General features: G+C 56.6%; 1 protein-coding gene across 1 annotated transcript in view; it reads right to left on the minus strand.

The window, feature by feature from the left end:
• The window catches only part of LOC132833908 (rho guanine nucleotide exchange factor 1-like), a 106,833-nt gene that overhangs the window by 310 nt on the left and 89,023 nt on the right, over positions 1–17,500 (minus strand). The window contains exons 10-13 of the mRNA XM_060852567.1: positions 5,946–6,051; positions 4,056–4,176; positions 2,071–2,094; positions 356–523 (exon numbers count right to left, since the gene is read on the minus strand). Coding sequence (XP_060708550.1) covers positions 356–523; positions 2,071–2,094; positions 4,056–4,176; positions 5,946–6,051 — 419 coding nt within the window. The remainder of the gene's footprint in view (positions 1–355; positions 524–2,070; positions 2,095–4,055; positions 4,177–5,945; positions 6,052–17,500) is intronic.

The following is a 17,500-nucleotide window of genomic DNA, read 5'->3' on the forward strand; positions in this document are numbered from 1 at the left end:
CCTACTGATGTTAATCCAGCTCCCTCACACTGTCCCTCAGTAACCCCTCTCCCCCCCAGGGCCCTGTGTTACTGACTGTATCCTACTGATGTTAATCCAGCTCCCTCACACTGTCCCTCAGTAACCCCTCTCCCCCCAGGGCCCTGTGTTACTGACTGTATCCCTACTGATGTTAATCCAGCTCCCTCACACTGTCCCTCAGTAACCCCTCACCCACCCCCAGCACCCTGTGTTACTGACTGTATCTGTACTGATGTTAATCCAGCTCCCTCACACTGTCACTTAGTGACACCCTGAAACCCATGTTACTGACAGTCCCAGCTTTGAACTACACCTCCCGCGGTTTCGGACTTACTTGGGTCACATTCGGAATCTTCCCTGGAGAGAACGTGACTTGTCCCCGAACCTGGGGCAGTGTCTGATCCCTCGGGAAATGCAGTGATGATCTTTTGCCTGCTGGTGCTGGATTCCGATTGGGATTTTCCTGTTTGGCTCGAGTTCTTCCGATCGATGGAGGGTTTGACTTGGGAAAGATGGGAACACGGGAACGTTAACTCGAATTTCTATCGGAATTTTGCTGCATTCGGTGCCGGGGGACGTTGGAAACAGGCAAAAAGCATCAGGCAGCAGTCCCAGTACTGAGAGAAAACTTGTCATAATCGAGGGCGATACTGACGTGTTACAGGATACGATTGGAACTCTCCAGTAAAAGGACAGACAACAATCACTGCAGAGAGGCCACTGCAATGAGCAACCTGTTCCAACTCACTCTCTCCCTTCTCCCCCTGTCGGAGGGTCAGTGCTGAGGGAGTGCCGCACTGTCGGAGGGTCAGTGCTGAGGGAGTGCCGCACTGTCGGAGGGTCAGTGCTGAGGCAGTGCCGCACTGTCGGAGGGTCAGTGCTGAGGCAGTGCCGCACTGTCGGAGGGTCAGTGCTGAGGCAGTGCCGCACTGTCGGAGGGTCAGTGCTGAGGCAGTGCCGCACTGTCGGAGGGTCAGTGCTGAGGCAGTGCCGCACTGTCGGAGGGTCAGTGCTGAGGCAGTGCCGCACTGTCGGAGGGTCAGTGCTGAGGCAGTGCCGCACTGTCGGAGGGTCAGTGCTGAGGCAGTGCCGCACTGTCGGAGGGGTCAGTGCTGAGGCAGTGCCGCACTGTCGGAGGGTCAGTGCTGAGGCAGTGCCGCACTGTCGGAGGGTCAGTGCTGAGGCAGTGCCGCACTGTCGGAGGGTCAGTGCTGCGGGAGTGACGCACTGTCGGAGGGTCAGTGCTGAGGGAGTGCTGCACTGTCGGAGGGTCAGTGCTGAGGGAGTGGGCACTGTCGGAGGGTCAGTGCTGAGGGAGCGCCGCACTGTCGGAGGGTCAGTGCTGAGGGAGTGCCGCACTGTCGGAGGGTCAGTGCTGAGGGAGTGCTGCACTGTCGGAGGGTCAGTGCTGAGGGAGTGGGCACTGTCGGAGGGTCAGTGCTGAGGGAGCGCCGCACTGTCGGAGGGTCAGTGTGAGGGAGTGCCGCACTGTCGGAGGGTCAGTGCTGAGGGAGTGCTGCACTGTCGGAGGGTCAGTGCCTGAGGGAGTGGGCACTGTCGGAGGGTCAGTGCTGAGGGAGCACCGCACTGTCGGACGGTCAGTGCTGAGGGAGTGCCTCACTGTCAGAGGGTCAGTGCTGAGGGAGTGCCGCACTGTCGGAGGGTCAGTGCTGAGGGAGTGGGCACTGTGGAGGGTCAGTGCTGAGGGAGTGGGCACTGTCGGAGGGTCAGTGCTGAGGCAGTGCCGCACTGTCGGAGGGTCAGTGCTGAGGGAGTGGGCACTGTTGGAGGGTCAGTGCTGAGGGAGTGCCGCACTGTCGGAGGGTCAGTGCTGAGGGAGTGCCGCACTGTCGGAGGGTCAGTGCTGAGGGGAGTGCCGCACTGTCGGAGGGTCAGTGCGGAGCTCCCAGCCTTCCCGGGAACCCCGTGGCCGGCCCAGCCGAGCATCCACTCCCCGGGAAAACCCCCTCCCCCTCTCCCGGTTCCCCAGAGAATACCCTCGCCATCAGCCCGTGCCGGGAGCCATGCCATGGCCAGAGAAAGACTCACCTCCTTCCAGCTTGACATCGGCACCTGGAAAACAAGGATGGAGAGTTAGGCAGAGGGACTCACACTGACAGGGAAGGGAACGCTCAGGGGTGGAGCATGGGCACCACACTGACTCCCTCTGGGTCACTCAGTCCCTCACTGTCTCGTTCCATCTCAACGCTGCTTCCCCACGTCTCTCTCTCTCTGTCTCTCTCGCTGTGTCTTTCTCTCTCTGTCTCTCTCTCTCTCTCGCTCTCTGTCTCTCTCGTTCTCTCTCTGTCTCTCTCTCTCTCACACTCTCCCCCTCTCTGTCTCTCTTGCTCTCTCTCTCTCACTCTGTCTGTCTCTCTCTGTCTCTCTCAGTCTCTCTCCATCTCTCTCTCTCTCTGTCTCTCGCACTCCCTCTCGATCTCTCTCGTGCTCTCTCTCTCTCTGTGTCTCTCTCTCTCTCTGTCTCTCTCTCACTCATTCCCTTGCTCTCTCTCTCTCTCTCTCTCTCTCTTTCAGCAGCACTCAGGCCCACGATGGGTCCTATACTCTGGCTCTGGAGTTCTCAGTCTCTTCCTCACTCATTGTCTCACACTCTATTGGAGGTGTAGTGGACAGCGAAGGTGGTTACCTCAGATTACAGCAGGATCTTGACCAGATGGGCCAATGGGCTGAGAAGTGGCAGGTGGAGTTTAATTCAGATAAATGCGAGGTGCTGCATTTTGGGAAAGCAAATCTTAGCAAATCTTCATGGTAAATTTCTAGAGAGTGTTGCTGAACAAAGAGACCTTGGAGTGCAGGTTCATAGCTCCTTGAAAGTGGAGTCGCAGGTAGATAGGATAGTGAAGAAGGCGTTTGGAATGCTTTCCTTTATTGGTCAGAGGATTGAGTACAGGAGTTGGGGGGTCATATTGTGGCTGTACAGGACATTGATTAGGCCACTGGTGGAATATTGCGTGCAGTTCTGGTCTCCTTCCTCTCGGAAAGATGTTGTGAAACTTGAACGGGTTCAGAAAAGATTTACAAGGGTGTTGCCAGGGTTGGAGGGTTTGAGCTATAGGGAGAGGCTGAACAAGCTGGGGCTGTTTTCCCTGCAGCGTCGGAGGCTGAGGGGGGACCTTATAGAGGTTTACAAAATTATGAGGGGCATGGATAGGGTAAATAGACAAAGTCTTTTCCCTGGGGCCGGGGAGTCCAGAACTAGAGGGCATAGGTTTAGGGTGAGAGGGGAAAGATATAAAAGAGACCTAAGGGGCAACGTTTTTCACACAGAGGGTGGTACGTGTGTGGAATGAGCTGCCAGAGGATGTGGTGGAGGCTGGTACAATTACAACAATTAAGAGGCATCTGGATGGGTATATGAATAGGAAGGGTTTGGAGGGATATGGGCCAGGTGCTGGCAGGTGGGACTAGATTAATTTAGGATATCTGGTTGGCATGGACGAGTCGGGCCGAAGGGTCTGTTTCCGTGCTGTACATCTCTCTGAGTCTCTGGAGCTCTCAGTTTCACCCGGACTCTCTCCAGACTGTGGTGGACACCACCATCTGGTGGCGGAATCGCAGAACAGCAGCCTGACATCTCCTCAGCTTTCGACGTGGGACAAAGTCAGGGACAACGCTCCCCGGAAACCCCTCCGTCCCGCTCCCAGTCCTCCTCGCCACAGCCTCATGACTCCACACACCTCTCCTGATTCCCCGCACGCCCCCACCCACCAACTTCCCAATCTCCATCCCTCCCTTCCCTACGCTTACCCCCGGACTAATCCACCCAAACCCCGACTGTGGGAGGACACCCCACCGAGACAAGGGGAGAATGTGCAAACTCCACACACACACACACACAGAGAGAGAGAGTCGCCCCCCCGAGGCTGGGATCGAACCCGGGTCCCTGGCACCGGGAGGGAGCAGCACGAACCCACTGAGCCACCCTCCCTCCCACTTCTCTCATTTCCCCCATCATCACCATCTCCCACACCCCCCCCCCAGTTCAGGGTCTCTTGCCCCCCTCCCACACTCACCGCTGCTGCTGGTGCCAGGGTCACCGCGGGGGGGCCGTCTCAGGTCCAGGATGCTCCCAATCCCCTTCCTCTTCTTCTCGTCTGGCCTCAGCGTCTCACTCTCCTTCCTCGCCGTGGGACCCTGCACACAGCAGCACCACACCCCCGTCAACAACAACCACCTGCATTCACATAGCGGCTCCACATCGCCCAACATGGCCCCACTGCTTCCCAGAGACAGGGCGGAGTGTAGGGGCTGGAGGGGGTTACAGAGATAGGGAGGGGGTTGTAGGGGCTGGAGGGGGTTACAGAGATAGGGAGGGGGTGTAGGGGGGTTACAGAGATAGGGAGGGGGTGTAGGGGGGTTACAGAGATAGGGAGGGGGTGTAGGGGCTGGAGGGGGGTTACAGAGATAGGGAGGGGGTGTAGGGGGTGGAAGGGGTTACAGAGATAGGGAGGGGGGTGTAGGGGCTGGAGGGGGTTACAGAGATAGGGAGGGGGTGTAGGGGATGCAGGAGGTTACAGAGATAGGGAGGGGGTGTAGGGGGGTACAGAGATAGGGAGGGGGGTGTAGGAACTGGAGGGGTTTACACAGATAGGGAGGGGGTGTAGGGGCTGGAGGGGGTTACAGAGATAGGGAGGGGGTGTAGGGGGGTTACAGAGATAGGGAGGGGGTTGTAGGGGCTGGAGGGGGTTACAGAGATAGGGAGGGGGTGTAGGGGCTGGAGGGGGTTACAGAGATAGGGAGGGGGTGTAGGGGATGCAGGAGGTTACAGAGATAGGGAGGGGGTGTAGGGGTGTTACAGAGATAGGGAGGGGGTGTAGGAACTGGAGGGGTTTACACAGATAGGGAGGGGGTGTAGGGGCTGGAGGGGGTTACAGGATAGGGAGGGGGTGTAGGGGGGTTACAGAGATAGGGAGGGGGTGTAGGGGCTGGAGGGGGTTACAGAGATAGGGAGGGAGTGTAGGGGGGTTACAGAGATAGGGAGGGGGTGTAGGGGGGTTACAGAGATAGGGAGGGGGTGTAGGAACTGGAGGGGTTTACAGAGATAGGGAGGGGGTGTAGGGGCTGGAGGGGGTTACAGAGATAGGGAGGGGTTGTAGGGGCTGGAGGGGGTTACAGAGATAGGGAGGGGGTGTAGGGGTGGAGGGGGTTACAGAGATAGGGAGGGGGTGTAGGGGCTGGAGGGGGTTACAGAGATAGGGAAGGGGGTGTAGGGGCTGGAGGTGGTTACAGAGATAGGGAGGGGGTGTAGGGGCTGGAGGGGGTTACAGAGATAGGGAGGGGGTGTAGGGGCTGGAGAGGGTTACAGAGATAGGGAGGGGGTGTAGGGGCTGGAGGGGGTTACAGAGATAGGGAGGGGGTGAAGGGGCTGGAGGGGGGTTACAGAGATAGGGAGGGGGGTGTAGGGGCTGGAGGGGGGTTACAGAGATAGGGAGGGGGTGTAGGGGCTGGAGGGGGTTACAGAGATAGGGAGGGGGTTGTAAGGGCTGGAGGGGGTTACAGAGATAGGGAGGGGGGTGTAGGGGCTGGAGGGGTGTTACAGAGATAGGGAGGGGGTGTAGGGTCTGGAGGGGGTCACAGAGATAGGGAGGGGGTGTAGGGTCTGGAGGGGGTTACAGAGATAGGGAGGAGGTGTAGGGTCTGGAGGGGGTTACAGAGATAGGGAGGGGGTGTAGGGGCTGGCTGTCAGTGCGGCACTGGGACTAACCTGGATTTCTGCTGTACCAGGAGTGAGCAGACAGGCCGAATGGCCTTGCTGACTGGGACAGGGGGAGCCCTACAACCGGATCACCGACATTCCCAGCCTGAGGCAAGAAATGCAGCAAATCTCACACCAAAACCACCCCCCGACCGGTCGTGGAGCCTGGCTATTCGGCAGTGGGAGGCCTCACCAGCTGCTGACCTACCTTTCTGCGGATCAGAAAGTGTCGTTTCTTCTCAAGTGGCCGCGGCTCCTTGGTCTTCACCCCCAGGAACTTCATATAGGTCACCACAGCGTTGTACACCGAGGTGCTGTCAGGGAGGGAGAGGGAGGGAGAGAGAGAGGGGAGGGAGAGGGAAGGGGAGGGAGAGAGATGGAGGGAGGAGAGGGAAAGGGAGGGGAGAGAGAGAGAGGGAGAGACGGAGAAGAGAGAGGAGGGGGGAGGGAGACGGAGGGAGAGAGAGAGAGAGAGAGAGAGGAAGAGAGAGTAGGAGTGAGAGGGGGAGAGCGGGAGAGGGAGCGAGAGGGAGGGAGAGGGAAGGAGAGAGAGAAGGAGAGAGAGGGGAGGAGAGGGAACACAGTTGTCAGTCCAGCCCCACCATTTCTGAATGAGACCACCACCCCAGGCCCTGTCCCAGGACAAACACAGCTGTACCCAGGACAGTGTAGAGGAAGCTTTACTCTGGATCTAACCCCGTGCTGTCCCTGTCCTGGGATAGGGGACAGTGTAGAGGGAGCTTTACTCTGTATCTAACCCCGTGCTGTCCCTGTCCTGGGAGTGTTTGATGGGGACAGTGTAGAGGGAGCTTTACTCTGTATCTAACTCCATGCTGTCCCTGTCCTGGGAGTGTTTGATGGGGGAACAGTGTAGAGGGAGCTTTACTCTGTATCTACCCCGTGCTGTCCCTGTCCCTGGGAGTGTTTGATGGGGGGGACAGTGTAGAGGGAGCTTTACTCTGTATCTAACCCCGTGCTGTCCCTGTCCTGGGAGTGTTTGATGGGGGGACAGTGTAGAGAGAGCTTTACACTGTATCTAGCCCCGTGCTGTCCCTGTCCCTGTCCTGGGAGTGTTTGAAGGGGGGACAGTGTAGAAGGAGCTTTACTCTGTATCTAACCCAATGCTGTCCCTGTCCTGGGAGTGTTTGAAGGGGGGACAGTGTAGAGGGAGCTTTACTCGGTATCTAACCCGTGCTGTCCCTGTCCTGGGAGTGTTTGATGGGGGACAGTGTAGAGGGAGCTTTACTCTGTATCTCACCCCGTGCTGTCCCTGTCCTGGGAGTGTTTGATGGGGGGACAGTGTAGAGGGAGCTTTACTCTGTATCTAACCCCGTGCTGTCCCTGTCCTGGGAGTGTTTGATGGGGGACAGTGTAGAGGGAGCTTTACTCTGTATCTAACTCCATGCTGTCCCTGTCCTGGGAGTGTTTGATGGGGGGACAGTGTAGAGGGAGCTTTACTCTGTATCTAACCCCATGCTGTCCCTGTCCCTGGGAGTGTTTGATGGGGGGGACAGTGTAGAGGAAGCTTTACTCTGTATCTAACCCCGTGCTGTCCCTGTCCTGGGAGTGTTTGATGGGGGGACAGTGCAGAGGGAGCTTTACACTGTATCTAGCCCCGTGCTGTCCCTGTCCTGGGAGTGTTTGATGGGGGACAGTGTAGAGGGAGCTTTACACTGTATCTAACCCCGTGCTGTCCCTGTCCTGGGAGTGTTTGAAGGGGGGACAGTGTAGAGGGAGCTTTACTCTGTATCTAACCCAATGCTGTCCCTGTCCTGGGAGTGTTTGAAGGGGGGACAGTGTAGAGGGAGCTTTACTCGGTATCTAACCCCGTGCTGTCCCTGTCCTGGGAGTGTTTGATGGGGGACAGTGTAGAGGGAGCTTTACTCTTATCTCACCCCGTGCTGTCCCTGTCCTGGGAGTGTTTGATGGGGGGACAGTGTAGAGGAAGCTTTACTCTGTATCTAACCCCGTGCTGTCCCTGTCCCTGGGAGTGTTTGATGGGGGGGACAGTGTAGAGGGAGCTTTACTCTGTATCTAACCCCATGCTGTCCCTGTCCTGGGAGTGTTTGATGGGGACAGTGTAGAGGGAGCTTTACTCTGTATCTAACTCCATGCTGTCCCTGTCCTGGGAGTGTTTGATGGGGGACAGTGTAGAGGGAGCTTTACTCTGCATCTAACCCCGTGCTGTCCCTGTCCCTGGGAGTGTTTGATGGGGGGGACAGTGTAGAGGGAGCTTTACTCTGTATCTAACCCCGTGCTGTCCCTGTCCTGGGAGTGTTTGATGGGGGGACAGTGTAGAGAGAGCTTTACACTGTATCTAGCCCCGTGCTGTCCCTGTCCCTGTCCTGGGAGTGTTTGATGGGGGACAGTGTAGAGGGAGCTTTACTCTGTATCTCACCCCGTGCTGTCCCTGTCCTGGGAGTGTTTGATGGGGGGACAGTGTAGAGGGAGCTTTACTCTGTATCTAACCCCGTGCTGTCCCTGTCCTGGGAGTGTTTGATGGGGGGACAGTGTAGAGGCAGCTTTACTCTGTATCTAACCCCGTGCTGTCCCTGTCCCTGGGAGTGTTTGATGGGGGGGACAGTGTAGAGGGAGCTTTACTCTGTATCTAACCCCGTGCTGTCCCTGTCCTGGGAGTGTTTGATGGGGGGGGACAGTGTAGAGGGAGCTTTACTCTGTATCTAACCCCGTGCTGTCCCTGTCCCTGGGAGTGTTTGATTGGGGGACAGTGTAGGGGGAGCTTTACTCTGTATCTAACCCCCTGCTGTCCCTGTCCCTGGGAGTGTTTGATGGGGGGACAGTGTAGAGGGAGCTTTACTCTGTATCTCACCCCGTGCTGTCCCTGTCCTGGGAGTGTTTGATGGGGGGACAGTGTAGAGGGAGCTTTACTCTGTATCTAACCCCGTGCTGTCCCTGTCCCTGGGAGTGTTCGATGGGGGACAGTGTAGAGGGAGCTTTACTCTGTATCTAACCCCGTGCGGTCCCTGTCCCTGGGAGTGTTTGATGGAGGACAGTGTAGAGGGAGCTTTACTCTGTATCTAACCCCGTGCTGTCCCTGTCCCTGGGAGTGTTTGATGGGGGGACAGTGTAGAGGGAGCTTTACTCTGTATCTAACCCCGTGCTGTCCCTGTCCCTGGGGAGTGTTTGATGGGGACAGTGTAGAGGGAGCTTTACTCTGTATCTAACCCCGTGCTGTCCCTGTCCCTGGGAGTGTTTGATGGGGACAGTGTAGAGGGAGCTTTACACTGTATCTAACCCCGTGCTGTCCCTGTCCTGGGAGTGTTTGAAGGGGGGACAGTGTAGAGGGAGCTTTACTCTGTATCTAACCCAATGCTGTCCCTGTCCTGGGAGTGTTTGAAGGGGGGACAGTGTAGAGGGAGCTTTACTCGGTATCTAACCCCGTGCTGTCCCTGTCCTGGGAGTGTTTGATGGGGGACAGTGTAGAGGGAGCTTTACTCTTTATCTCACCCCGTGCTGTCCCTGTCCTGGAGTGTTTGATGGGGGGACAGTGTAGAGGAAGCTTTACTCTGTATCTAACCCCGTGCTGTCCCTGTCCTGGGAGTGTTTGATGGGGGACAGTGTAGAGGCAGCTTTACTCTGTATCTAACCCCGTGCTGTCCCTGTCCCTGGGAGTGTTTGATGGGGGGGACAGTGTAGAGGGAGCTTTACTCTGTATCTAACCCCATGCTGTCCCTGTCCTGGGAGTGTTTGATGGGGACAGTGTAGAGGGAGCTTTACTCTGTATCTAACTCCATGCTGTCCCTGTCCTGGGAGTGTTTGATGGGGGGACAGTGTAGAGGGAGCTTTACTCTGCATCTAACCCGTGCTGTCCCTGTCCCTGGGAGTGTTTGATGGGGGGGACAGTGTAGAGGGAGCTTTACTCTGTATCTAACCCCGTGCTGTCCCTGTCCTGGGAGTGTTTGATGGGGGGACAGTGTAGAGAGAGCTTTACACTGTATCTAGCCCCGTGCTGTCCCTGTCCCTGTCCTGGGAGTGTTTGATGGGGGACAGTGTAGAGGGAGCTTTACTCTGTATCTCACCCCGTGCTGTCCCTGTCCTGGGAGTGTTTGATGGGGGGACAGTGTAGAGGGAGCTTTACTCTGTATCTAACCCCGTGCTGTCCCTGTCCTGGGAGTGTTTGATGGGGGGACAGTGTAGAGGGAGCTTTACTCTGTATCTAACCCCGTGCTGTCCCTGTCCTGGGAGTGTTTGATGGGGGGACAGTGTAGAGGGAGCTTTACTCTGTATCTAACCCCGTGCTGTCCCTGTCCTGGGAGTGTTTGATGGGGGGACAGTGTAGAGGGAGCTTTACTCTGTATCTAACCCCATGCTGTCCCTGTCCTGGGAGTGTTTGATGGGGGACAGTGTAGAGGGAGCTTTACTCTGTATCTAACCCCATGCTGTCCCTGTCCTGGGAGTGTTTGACTGGGGGACAGTGTAGAGGGAGCTTTACTCTGTATCTAACCCCGTGCTGTCCCTGTCCCTGGGAGTGTTTGATTGGGGGACAGTGTAGGGGGAGCTTTACTCTGTATCTAACCCCCTGCTGTCCCTGTCCCTGGGAGTGTTTGATTGGGGGACAGTGTAGAGGGAGCTTTACTCTGTATCTAACCCCGTGCTGTCCCTGTCCTGGGAGTGTTTGATGGGGGGACAGTGTAGAGAGAGCTTTACACTGTATCTAGCCCCGTGCTGTCCCTGTCCCTGTCCTGGGAGTGTTTGATGGGGGACAGTGTAGAGGGAGCTTTACTCTGTATCTCACCCCGTGCTGTCCCTGTCCTGGGAGTGTTTGATGGGGGGACAGTGTAGAGGGAGCTTTACTCTGTATCTCACCCCGTGCTGTCCCTGTCCTGGGAGTGTTTGATGGGGACAGTGTAGAGGGAGCTTTACTCTGTATCTAACCCCGTGCTGTCCCTGTCCTGGGAGTGTTTGATGGGGGGACAGTGTAGAGGCAGCTTTACTCTGTATCTAACCCCGTGCTGTCCCTGTCCCTGGGAGTGTTTGATGGGGGGGACAGTGTAGAGGGAGCTTTACTCTGTATCTAACCCCGTGCTGTCCCTGTCCTGGGAGTGTTTGATGGGGGGACAGTGTAGAGGGAGCTTTACTCTGTATCTAACCCCGTGCTGTCCCTGTCCTGGGAGTGTTTGATGGGGGGACAGTGTAGAGGGAGCTTTACTCTGTATCTAACCCCATGCTGTCCCTGTCCTGGGAGTGTTTGATGGGGGACAGTGTAGAGGGAGCTTTACTCTGTATCTAACCCCATGCTGTCCCTGTCCTGGGAGTGTTTGACTGGGGGACAGTGTAGAGGGAGCTTTACTCTGTATCTAACCCCGTGCTGTCCCTGTCCCTGGGAGTGTTTGATTGGGGGACAGTGTAGGGGGAGCTTTACTCTGTATCTAACCCCCTGCTGTCCCTGTCCCTGGGAGTGTTTGATTGGGGGACAGTGTAGAGGGAGCTTTACTCTGTATCTAACCCGTGCTGTCCCTGTCCTGGGAGTGTTTGATGGGGGGACAGTGTAGAGAGAGCATTACTCTGTATCTAACCCCGTGCTGTCCCTGTCCTGGGAGTGTTTGATGGGGGGACAGTGTAGAGGGAGCTTTACTCTGTATCTAACCCCGTGCTGTCCCTGTCCCTGGGAGTGTTCGATGGGGGACAGTGTAGAGGGAGCTTTACTCTGTATCTAACCCCGTGCGGTCCCTGTCCCTGGGAGTGGTTGATGGAGGACAGTGTAGAGGGAGCTTTACTCTGTATCTAACCCCGTGCTGTCCCTGTCCCTGGGAGTGTTTTGATGGGGGGACAGTGTAGAGGGAGCTTTACTCTGTATCTAACCCCGTGCTGTCCCTGTCCCTGGGAGTGTTTGATGGGGACAGTGTAGAGGGAGCTTTACTCTGTATCTAACCCCGTGCTGTCCCTGTCCCTGGGAGTGTTTGATGGGGACAGTGTAGAGGGAGCTTTACACTGTATCTAACCCCGTGCTGTCCCTGTCCTGGGAGTGTTTGAAGGGGGGACAGTGTAGAGGGAGCTTTACTCTGTATCTAACCCAATGCTGTCCCTGTCCTGGGAGTGTTTGAAGGGGGGACAGTGTAGAGGGAGCTTTACTCGGTATCTAACCCCGTGCTGTCCCTGTCCTGGGAGTGTTTGATGGGGGACAGTGTAGAGGGAGCTTTACTCTTTATCTCACCCCGTGCTGTCCCTGTCCTGGGAGTGTTTGATGGGGGGACAGTGTAGAGGAAGCTTTACTCTGTATCTAACCCCGTGCTGTCCCTGTCCTGGGAGTGTTTGATGGGGGGACAGTGTAGAGGCAGCTTTACTCTGTATCTAACCCCGTGCTGTCCCTGTCCCTGGGAGTGTTTGATGGGGGGGACAGTGTAGAGGGAGCTTTACTCTGTATCTAACCCCTTGCTGTCCCTGTCCTGGGAGTGTTTGATGGGGACAGTGTAGAGGGAGCTTTACTCTGTATCTAACTCCATGCTGTCCCTGTCCTGGGAGTGTTTGATGGGGGGACAGTGTAGAGGGAGCTTTACTCTGCATCTAACCCCGTGCTGTCCCTGTCCCTGGGAGTGTTTGATGGGGGGGACAGTGTAGAGGGAGCTTTACTCTGTATCTAACCCCGTGCTGTCCCTGTCCTGGGAGTGTTTGATGGGGGGACAGTGTAGAGAGAGCTTTACACTGTATCTAGCCCCGTGCTGTCCCTGTCCCTGTCCTGGGAGTGTTTGATGGGGGACAGTGTAGAGGGAGCTTTACTCTGTATCTCACCCCGTGCTGTCCCTGTCCTGGGAGTGTTTGAGGGGGGGACAGTGTAGAGGGAGCTTTACTCTGTATCTAACCCCGTGCTGTCCCTGTCCTGGGAGTGTTTGATGGGGGGACAGTGTAGAGGCAGCTTTACTCTGTATCTAACCCTGTGCTGTCCCTGTCCCTGGGAGTGTTTGATGGGGGGACAGTGTAGAGGGAGCTTTACTCTGTATCTAACCCCGTGCTGTCCCTGTCCTGGGAGTGTTTGATGGGGGGACAGTGTAGGGGGAGCTTTACTCTGTATCTAACCCCGTGCTGTCCCTGTCCTGGGAGTGTTTGATGGGGGACAGTGTAGAGGGAGCTTTACTCTGTATCTAACCCCATGCTGTCCCTGTCCTGGGAGTGTTTGATGGGGGACAGTGTAGAGGGAGCTTTACTCTGTATCTAACCCCATGCTGTCCCTGTCCTGGGAGTGTTTGACTGGGGGACAGTGTAGAGGGAGCTTTACTCTGTATCTAACCCCGTGCTGTCCCTGTCCCTGGGAGTGTTTGATTGGGGGACAGTGTAGGGGGAGCTTTACTCTGTATCTAACCCCCTGCTGTCCCTGTCCCTGGGAGTGTTTGATTGGGGGACAGTGTAGAGGGAGCTTTACTCTGTATCTAACCCGTGCTGTCCCTGTCCTGGGAGTGTTTGATGGGGGGACAGTGTAGAGAGAGCATTACTCTGTATCTAACCCCGTGCTGTCCCTGTCCTGGGAGTGTTTGATGGGGGGACAGTGTAGAGGGAGCTTTACTCTGTATCTAACCCCGTGCTGTCCCTGTCCCTGGGAGTGTTCGATGGGGGGACAGTGTAGAGGGAGCTTTACTCTGTATCTAACCCCGTGCGGTCCCTGTCCCTGGGAGTGTTTGATGGAGGACAGTGTAGAGGGAGCTTTACTCTGTATCTAACCCCGTGCTGTCCCTGTCCCTGGGAGTGTTTGATGGGGGGACAGTGTAGAGGGAGCTTTACTCTGTATCTCTCCCCGTGCTGTCCCTGTCCTGGGAGTGTTTGATGGGGGACAGTGTAGAGGGAGCTTTACTCTGTATCTCTCCCCGTGCTGTCCCTGTCCTGGGAGTGTTTGATGGGGGGACAGTGTAGAGGGAGCTTTACTCTGTATCTTCCCCGTGCTGTCCCTGTCTGGGAGTGTTTGATGGGGGGACAGTGTAGAGGGAGCTTTACTCTGTATCTCTCCCCGTGCTGTCCCTGTCCTGGGAGTGTTTGATGGGGGGACAGTGTAGAGGGAGCTTTACTCTGTATCTCTCCCCGTGCTGTCCCTGTCCCTGGGAGTGTTTGATGGGGGACAGTGTAGAGGGAGCTTTACTCTGTATCTCTCCCCGTGCGGTCCCTGTCCCTGGGAGTGTTTGATGGGGGACAGTGGAGAGGGAGCTTTACTCTGTATCTAACCCCGTGCTGTCCCTGTCCTGGGAGTGTTTGATGGGGGGACAGTGTAGAGGGAGCTTTACTCTGTATCTCTCCCCGTGCTGTCCCTGTCCCTGGGAGTGTTTGATGGGGGGACAGTGTAGAGGGAGCTTTACTCTGTATCTCTCCCCGTGCTGTCCCTGTCCCTGGGAGTGTTTGATGGGGGGACAGTGTAGAGGGAGCTTTACTCTGTATCTCTCCCCGTGCTGTCCCTGTCCCTGGGAGTGTTTGATGGGGGGGACAGTGTAGAGGGAGCTTTACTCTGTATCTCTCCCCGTGCTGTCCCTGTCCCTGGGAGTGTTTGATGGGGGGGACAGTGTAGAGGGAGCTTTACTCTGTATCTCTCCCCGTGCTGTCCCTGTCCCTGGGAGTGTTTGATGGGGGGACAGTGTAGAGGGAGCTTTACTCTGTATCTCTCCCCGTGCTGTCCCTGTCCCTGGGAGTGTTTGATGGGGGGACAGTGTAGAGGGAGCTTTACTCTGTATCTCTCCCCGTGCGGTCCCTGTCCTGGGAGTGTTTGATGGGGGACAGTGTAGAGGAGCTTTACTCTGTATCTAACCCGTGCTGTCCCTGTCCTGGGAGTGTTTGATGGGGGGACAGTGTAGAGAGAGCATTACTCTGTATCTAACCCGTGCTGTCCCTGTCCTGGGAGTGTTTGATGGGGGGACAGTGTAGAGGGAGCTTTACTCTGTATCTAACCCCGTGCTGTCCCTGTCCTGGGAGTGTTTGATGGGGGGACAGTGTAGAGAGAGCATTACTCTGTATCTAACCCCGTGCTGTCCCTGTCCTGGGAGTGTTTGATGGGGGGACAGTGTAGAGGGAGCTTTACTCTGTATCTAACCCCGTGCTGTCCCTGTCCCTGGGAGTGTTCGATGGGGGGACAGTGTAGAGGGAGCTTTACTCTGTATCTAACCCCGTGCGGTCCCTGTCCCTGGGAGTGTTTGATGGAGGACAGTGTAGAGGGAGCTTTACTCTGTATCTAACCCCGTGCTGTCCCTGTCCCTGGGAGTGTTTGATGGGGGACAGTGTAGAGGGAGCTTTACTCTGTATCTCTCCCCGTGCTGTCCCTGTCCTGGGAGTGTTTGATGGGGGACAGTGTAGAGGGAGCTTTACTCTGTATCTCTCCCCGTGCTGTCCCTGTCCTGGGAGTGTTTGATGGGGGGACAGTGTAGAGGGAGCTTTACTCTGTATCTCTCCCCGTGCTGTCCCTGTCCTGGGAGTGTTTGATGGGGGGACAGTGTAGAGGGAGCTTTACTCTGTATCTCTCCCCGTGCTGTCCCTGTCCTGGGAGTGTTTGATGGGGGGACAGTGTAGAGGGAGCTTTACTCTGTATCTCTCCCCGTGCTGTCCCTGTCCCTGGGAGTGTTTGATGGGGGACAGTGTAGAGGGAGCTTTACTCTGTATCTCTCCCCGTGCGGTCCCTGTCCCTGGGAGTGTTTGATGGGGGACAGTGTAGAGGGAGCTTTACTCTGTATCTAACCCCGTGCTGTCCCTGTCCTGGGAGTGTTTGATGGGGGGACAGTGTAGAGGGAGCTTTACTCTGTATCTCTCCCCGTGCTGTCCCTGTCCCTGGGAGTGTTTGATGGGGGGACAGTGTAGAGGGAGCTTTACTCTGTATCTCTCCCCGTGCTGTCCCTGTCCCTGGGAGTGTTTGATGGGGGGACAGTGTAGAGGGAGCTTTACTCTGTATCTCTCCCCGTGCTGTCCCTGTCCCTGGGAGTGTTTGATGGGGGGACAGTGTAGAGGGAGCTTTACTCTGTATCTCTCCCCGTGCTGTCCCTGTCCCTGGGAGTGTTTGATGGGGGGACAGTGTAGAGGGAGCTTTACTCTGTATCTCTCCCCGTGCTGTCCCTGTCCCTGGGAGTGTTTGATGGGGGGGGACAGTGTAGAGGGAGCTTTACTCTGTATCTCTCCCCGTGCTGTCCCTGTCCCTGGGAGTGTTTGATGGGGGGGACAGTGTAGAGGGAGCTTTACTCTGTATCTCTCCCCGTGCTGTCCCTGTCCCTGGGAGTGTTTGATGGGGGGACAGTGTAGAGGGAGCTTTACTCTGTATCTCTCCCCGTGCGGTCCCTGTCCTGGGAGTGTTGATAACAGCCCGTTCTCTCTCTGGATCCTGCAGCATTCACTGTCTGACTCTGTCTGTGAACCATCACCAACTGAGACACCTCCCCTCTGCTGCTCTTTCTCTCTCTCTCCTCCTCGCTCTCTCTCTCCCTCCCTCTCGCTGGATCTCTCTCTGCCTCCCTCTCTCCTTCCCTCTCTCCCTCCGTCCCCCTCTCCCTCCCTCCCTCCGTCCCCCCTCTCCCTCCCTCCCTCCGTCCCCCTCTCCCTCCCTCTGGGTCTCTCTCTGCCTCCCTCTCTCCTTCCCTCTGTCCCTCTCTCCCTCTCTTTCGCTGGGTCTCTCTCTCTCTCCCTCGCTTTCGCAGGGTCGCTCTCTCTCCCTCTTCCTCCCTTTCTCCTTCCCTCTCTCCCTCCATTTCGCTGGGTCTCTCACTCTCTCTCTCTCTCGCTCTCTCTTTCTCCCTCTCTCCCTCCCTCCCTCTCTCTCTCCCTCCCTTTCACTGGGTCTCTCTCTCCCTCCCTCTCGCTGGGTTTCTCCCTCTCCCTCTCTCTCTCTCCCTCTCCCTCCCTCCCTCTCTCCCTCCCCCTCGCTGGGTCTCTCTCTCTCTCTCTCTCCCTCCCTCTCTCTCTCTCTCGGTCTCTCTCTCTCTCCCTCCCTCCCTCTCGCTGGGTCTCTCTCTCTCCCTCTCTCTCTCTCCCTCTCTCTCCCTCCCTCTCTCTCTCTCTCTCTCTCCCTCCCTCTCTCTCTCTCTCTCTCTCTCTCTCTCTCTCTCTCTCCCTCTCGCTGGGTCTCTCTCTCTCCCTCTCTCTCTCTCCCTCTCTCTCCCTCCCTCTCTCTCCCTCCCTCTCTCTCCCTCCCTCTCTCTCCCTCCCTCTCTCTCCCTCCCTCTCTCTCCCTCCCTCTCTCACTACCATCTATCTCCCTGTTACATTGCGAATACATCAGAAAATGACTGACTCCTCCCATCTCTCCCCTCCCCCTCCCTCCCCATCCCCCTCCCCCCTCCCCACAGCCTGCCCTCACTGACAGTGATGGGGGTGGGGAGCTGTGTCTGTGAATGTCTGAATGTGTGTGAGTCTAGAGCGCATCTGTCTGTGTGTGAGTGTGTGTGTGTGTCTGTGTGCACGTGTGTGTGTGTCTGTGTCTGTGAATGTATGTGTGTCTGTGTCTGCGTCTCTGTGTGTGAGTCTGTGTGTGTGAGTGTGTGTGTGTCTGTGTATGTGTGTGTGTGTTTATGTGTGTGTCTGTGTGTGTGGGTGTCGGTGTGTGTCAGTGTCTGTGAGTGTGTGTGTGGTTGTGTATGTGTGTCTGAGTGGGTGTGTGTGTGTGTGTGTGTGTGTGTCTGTGTATGTGAGTGTGTGTGTGTGAGTGTGTGTGTGCTGTGTCTGTGTGTCTCTGAGTGGGTGTGTGTGTGCCTGTGCATCTGTGGGTGCCTATGAATGTGTGCGTGTGTGTGTGTGTGAGAGAGAGAGAGAGAAACTGTGAAAGAGAGTGTGTGTGTGAGAGAGAGTGTGTGG

This window comes from Hemiscyllium ocellatum, chromosome 38, assembly GCF_020745735.1.
Source record: "Hemiscyllium ocellatum isolate sHemOce1 chromosome 38, sHemOce1.pat.X.cur, whole genome shotgun sequence".
NCBI lineage: Eukaryota > Metazoa > Chordata > Chondrichthyes > Orectolobiformes > Hemiscylliidae > Hemiscyllium > Hemiscyllium ocellatum.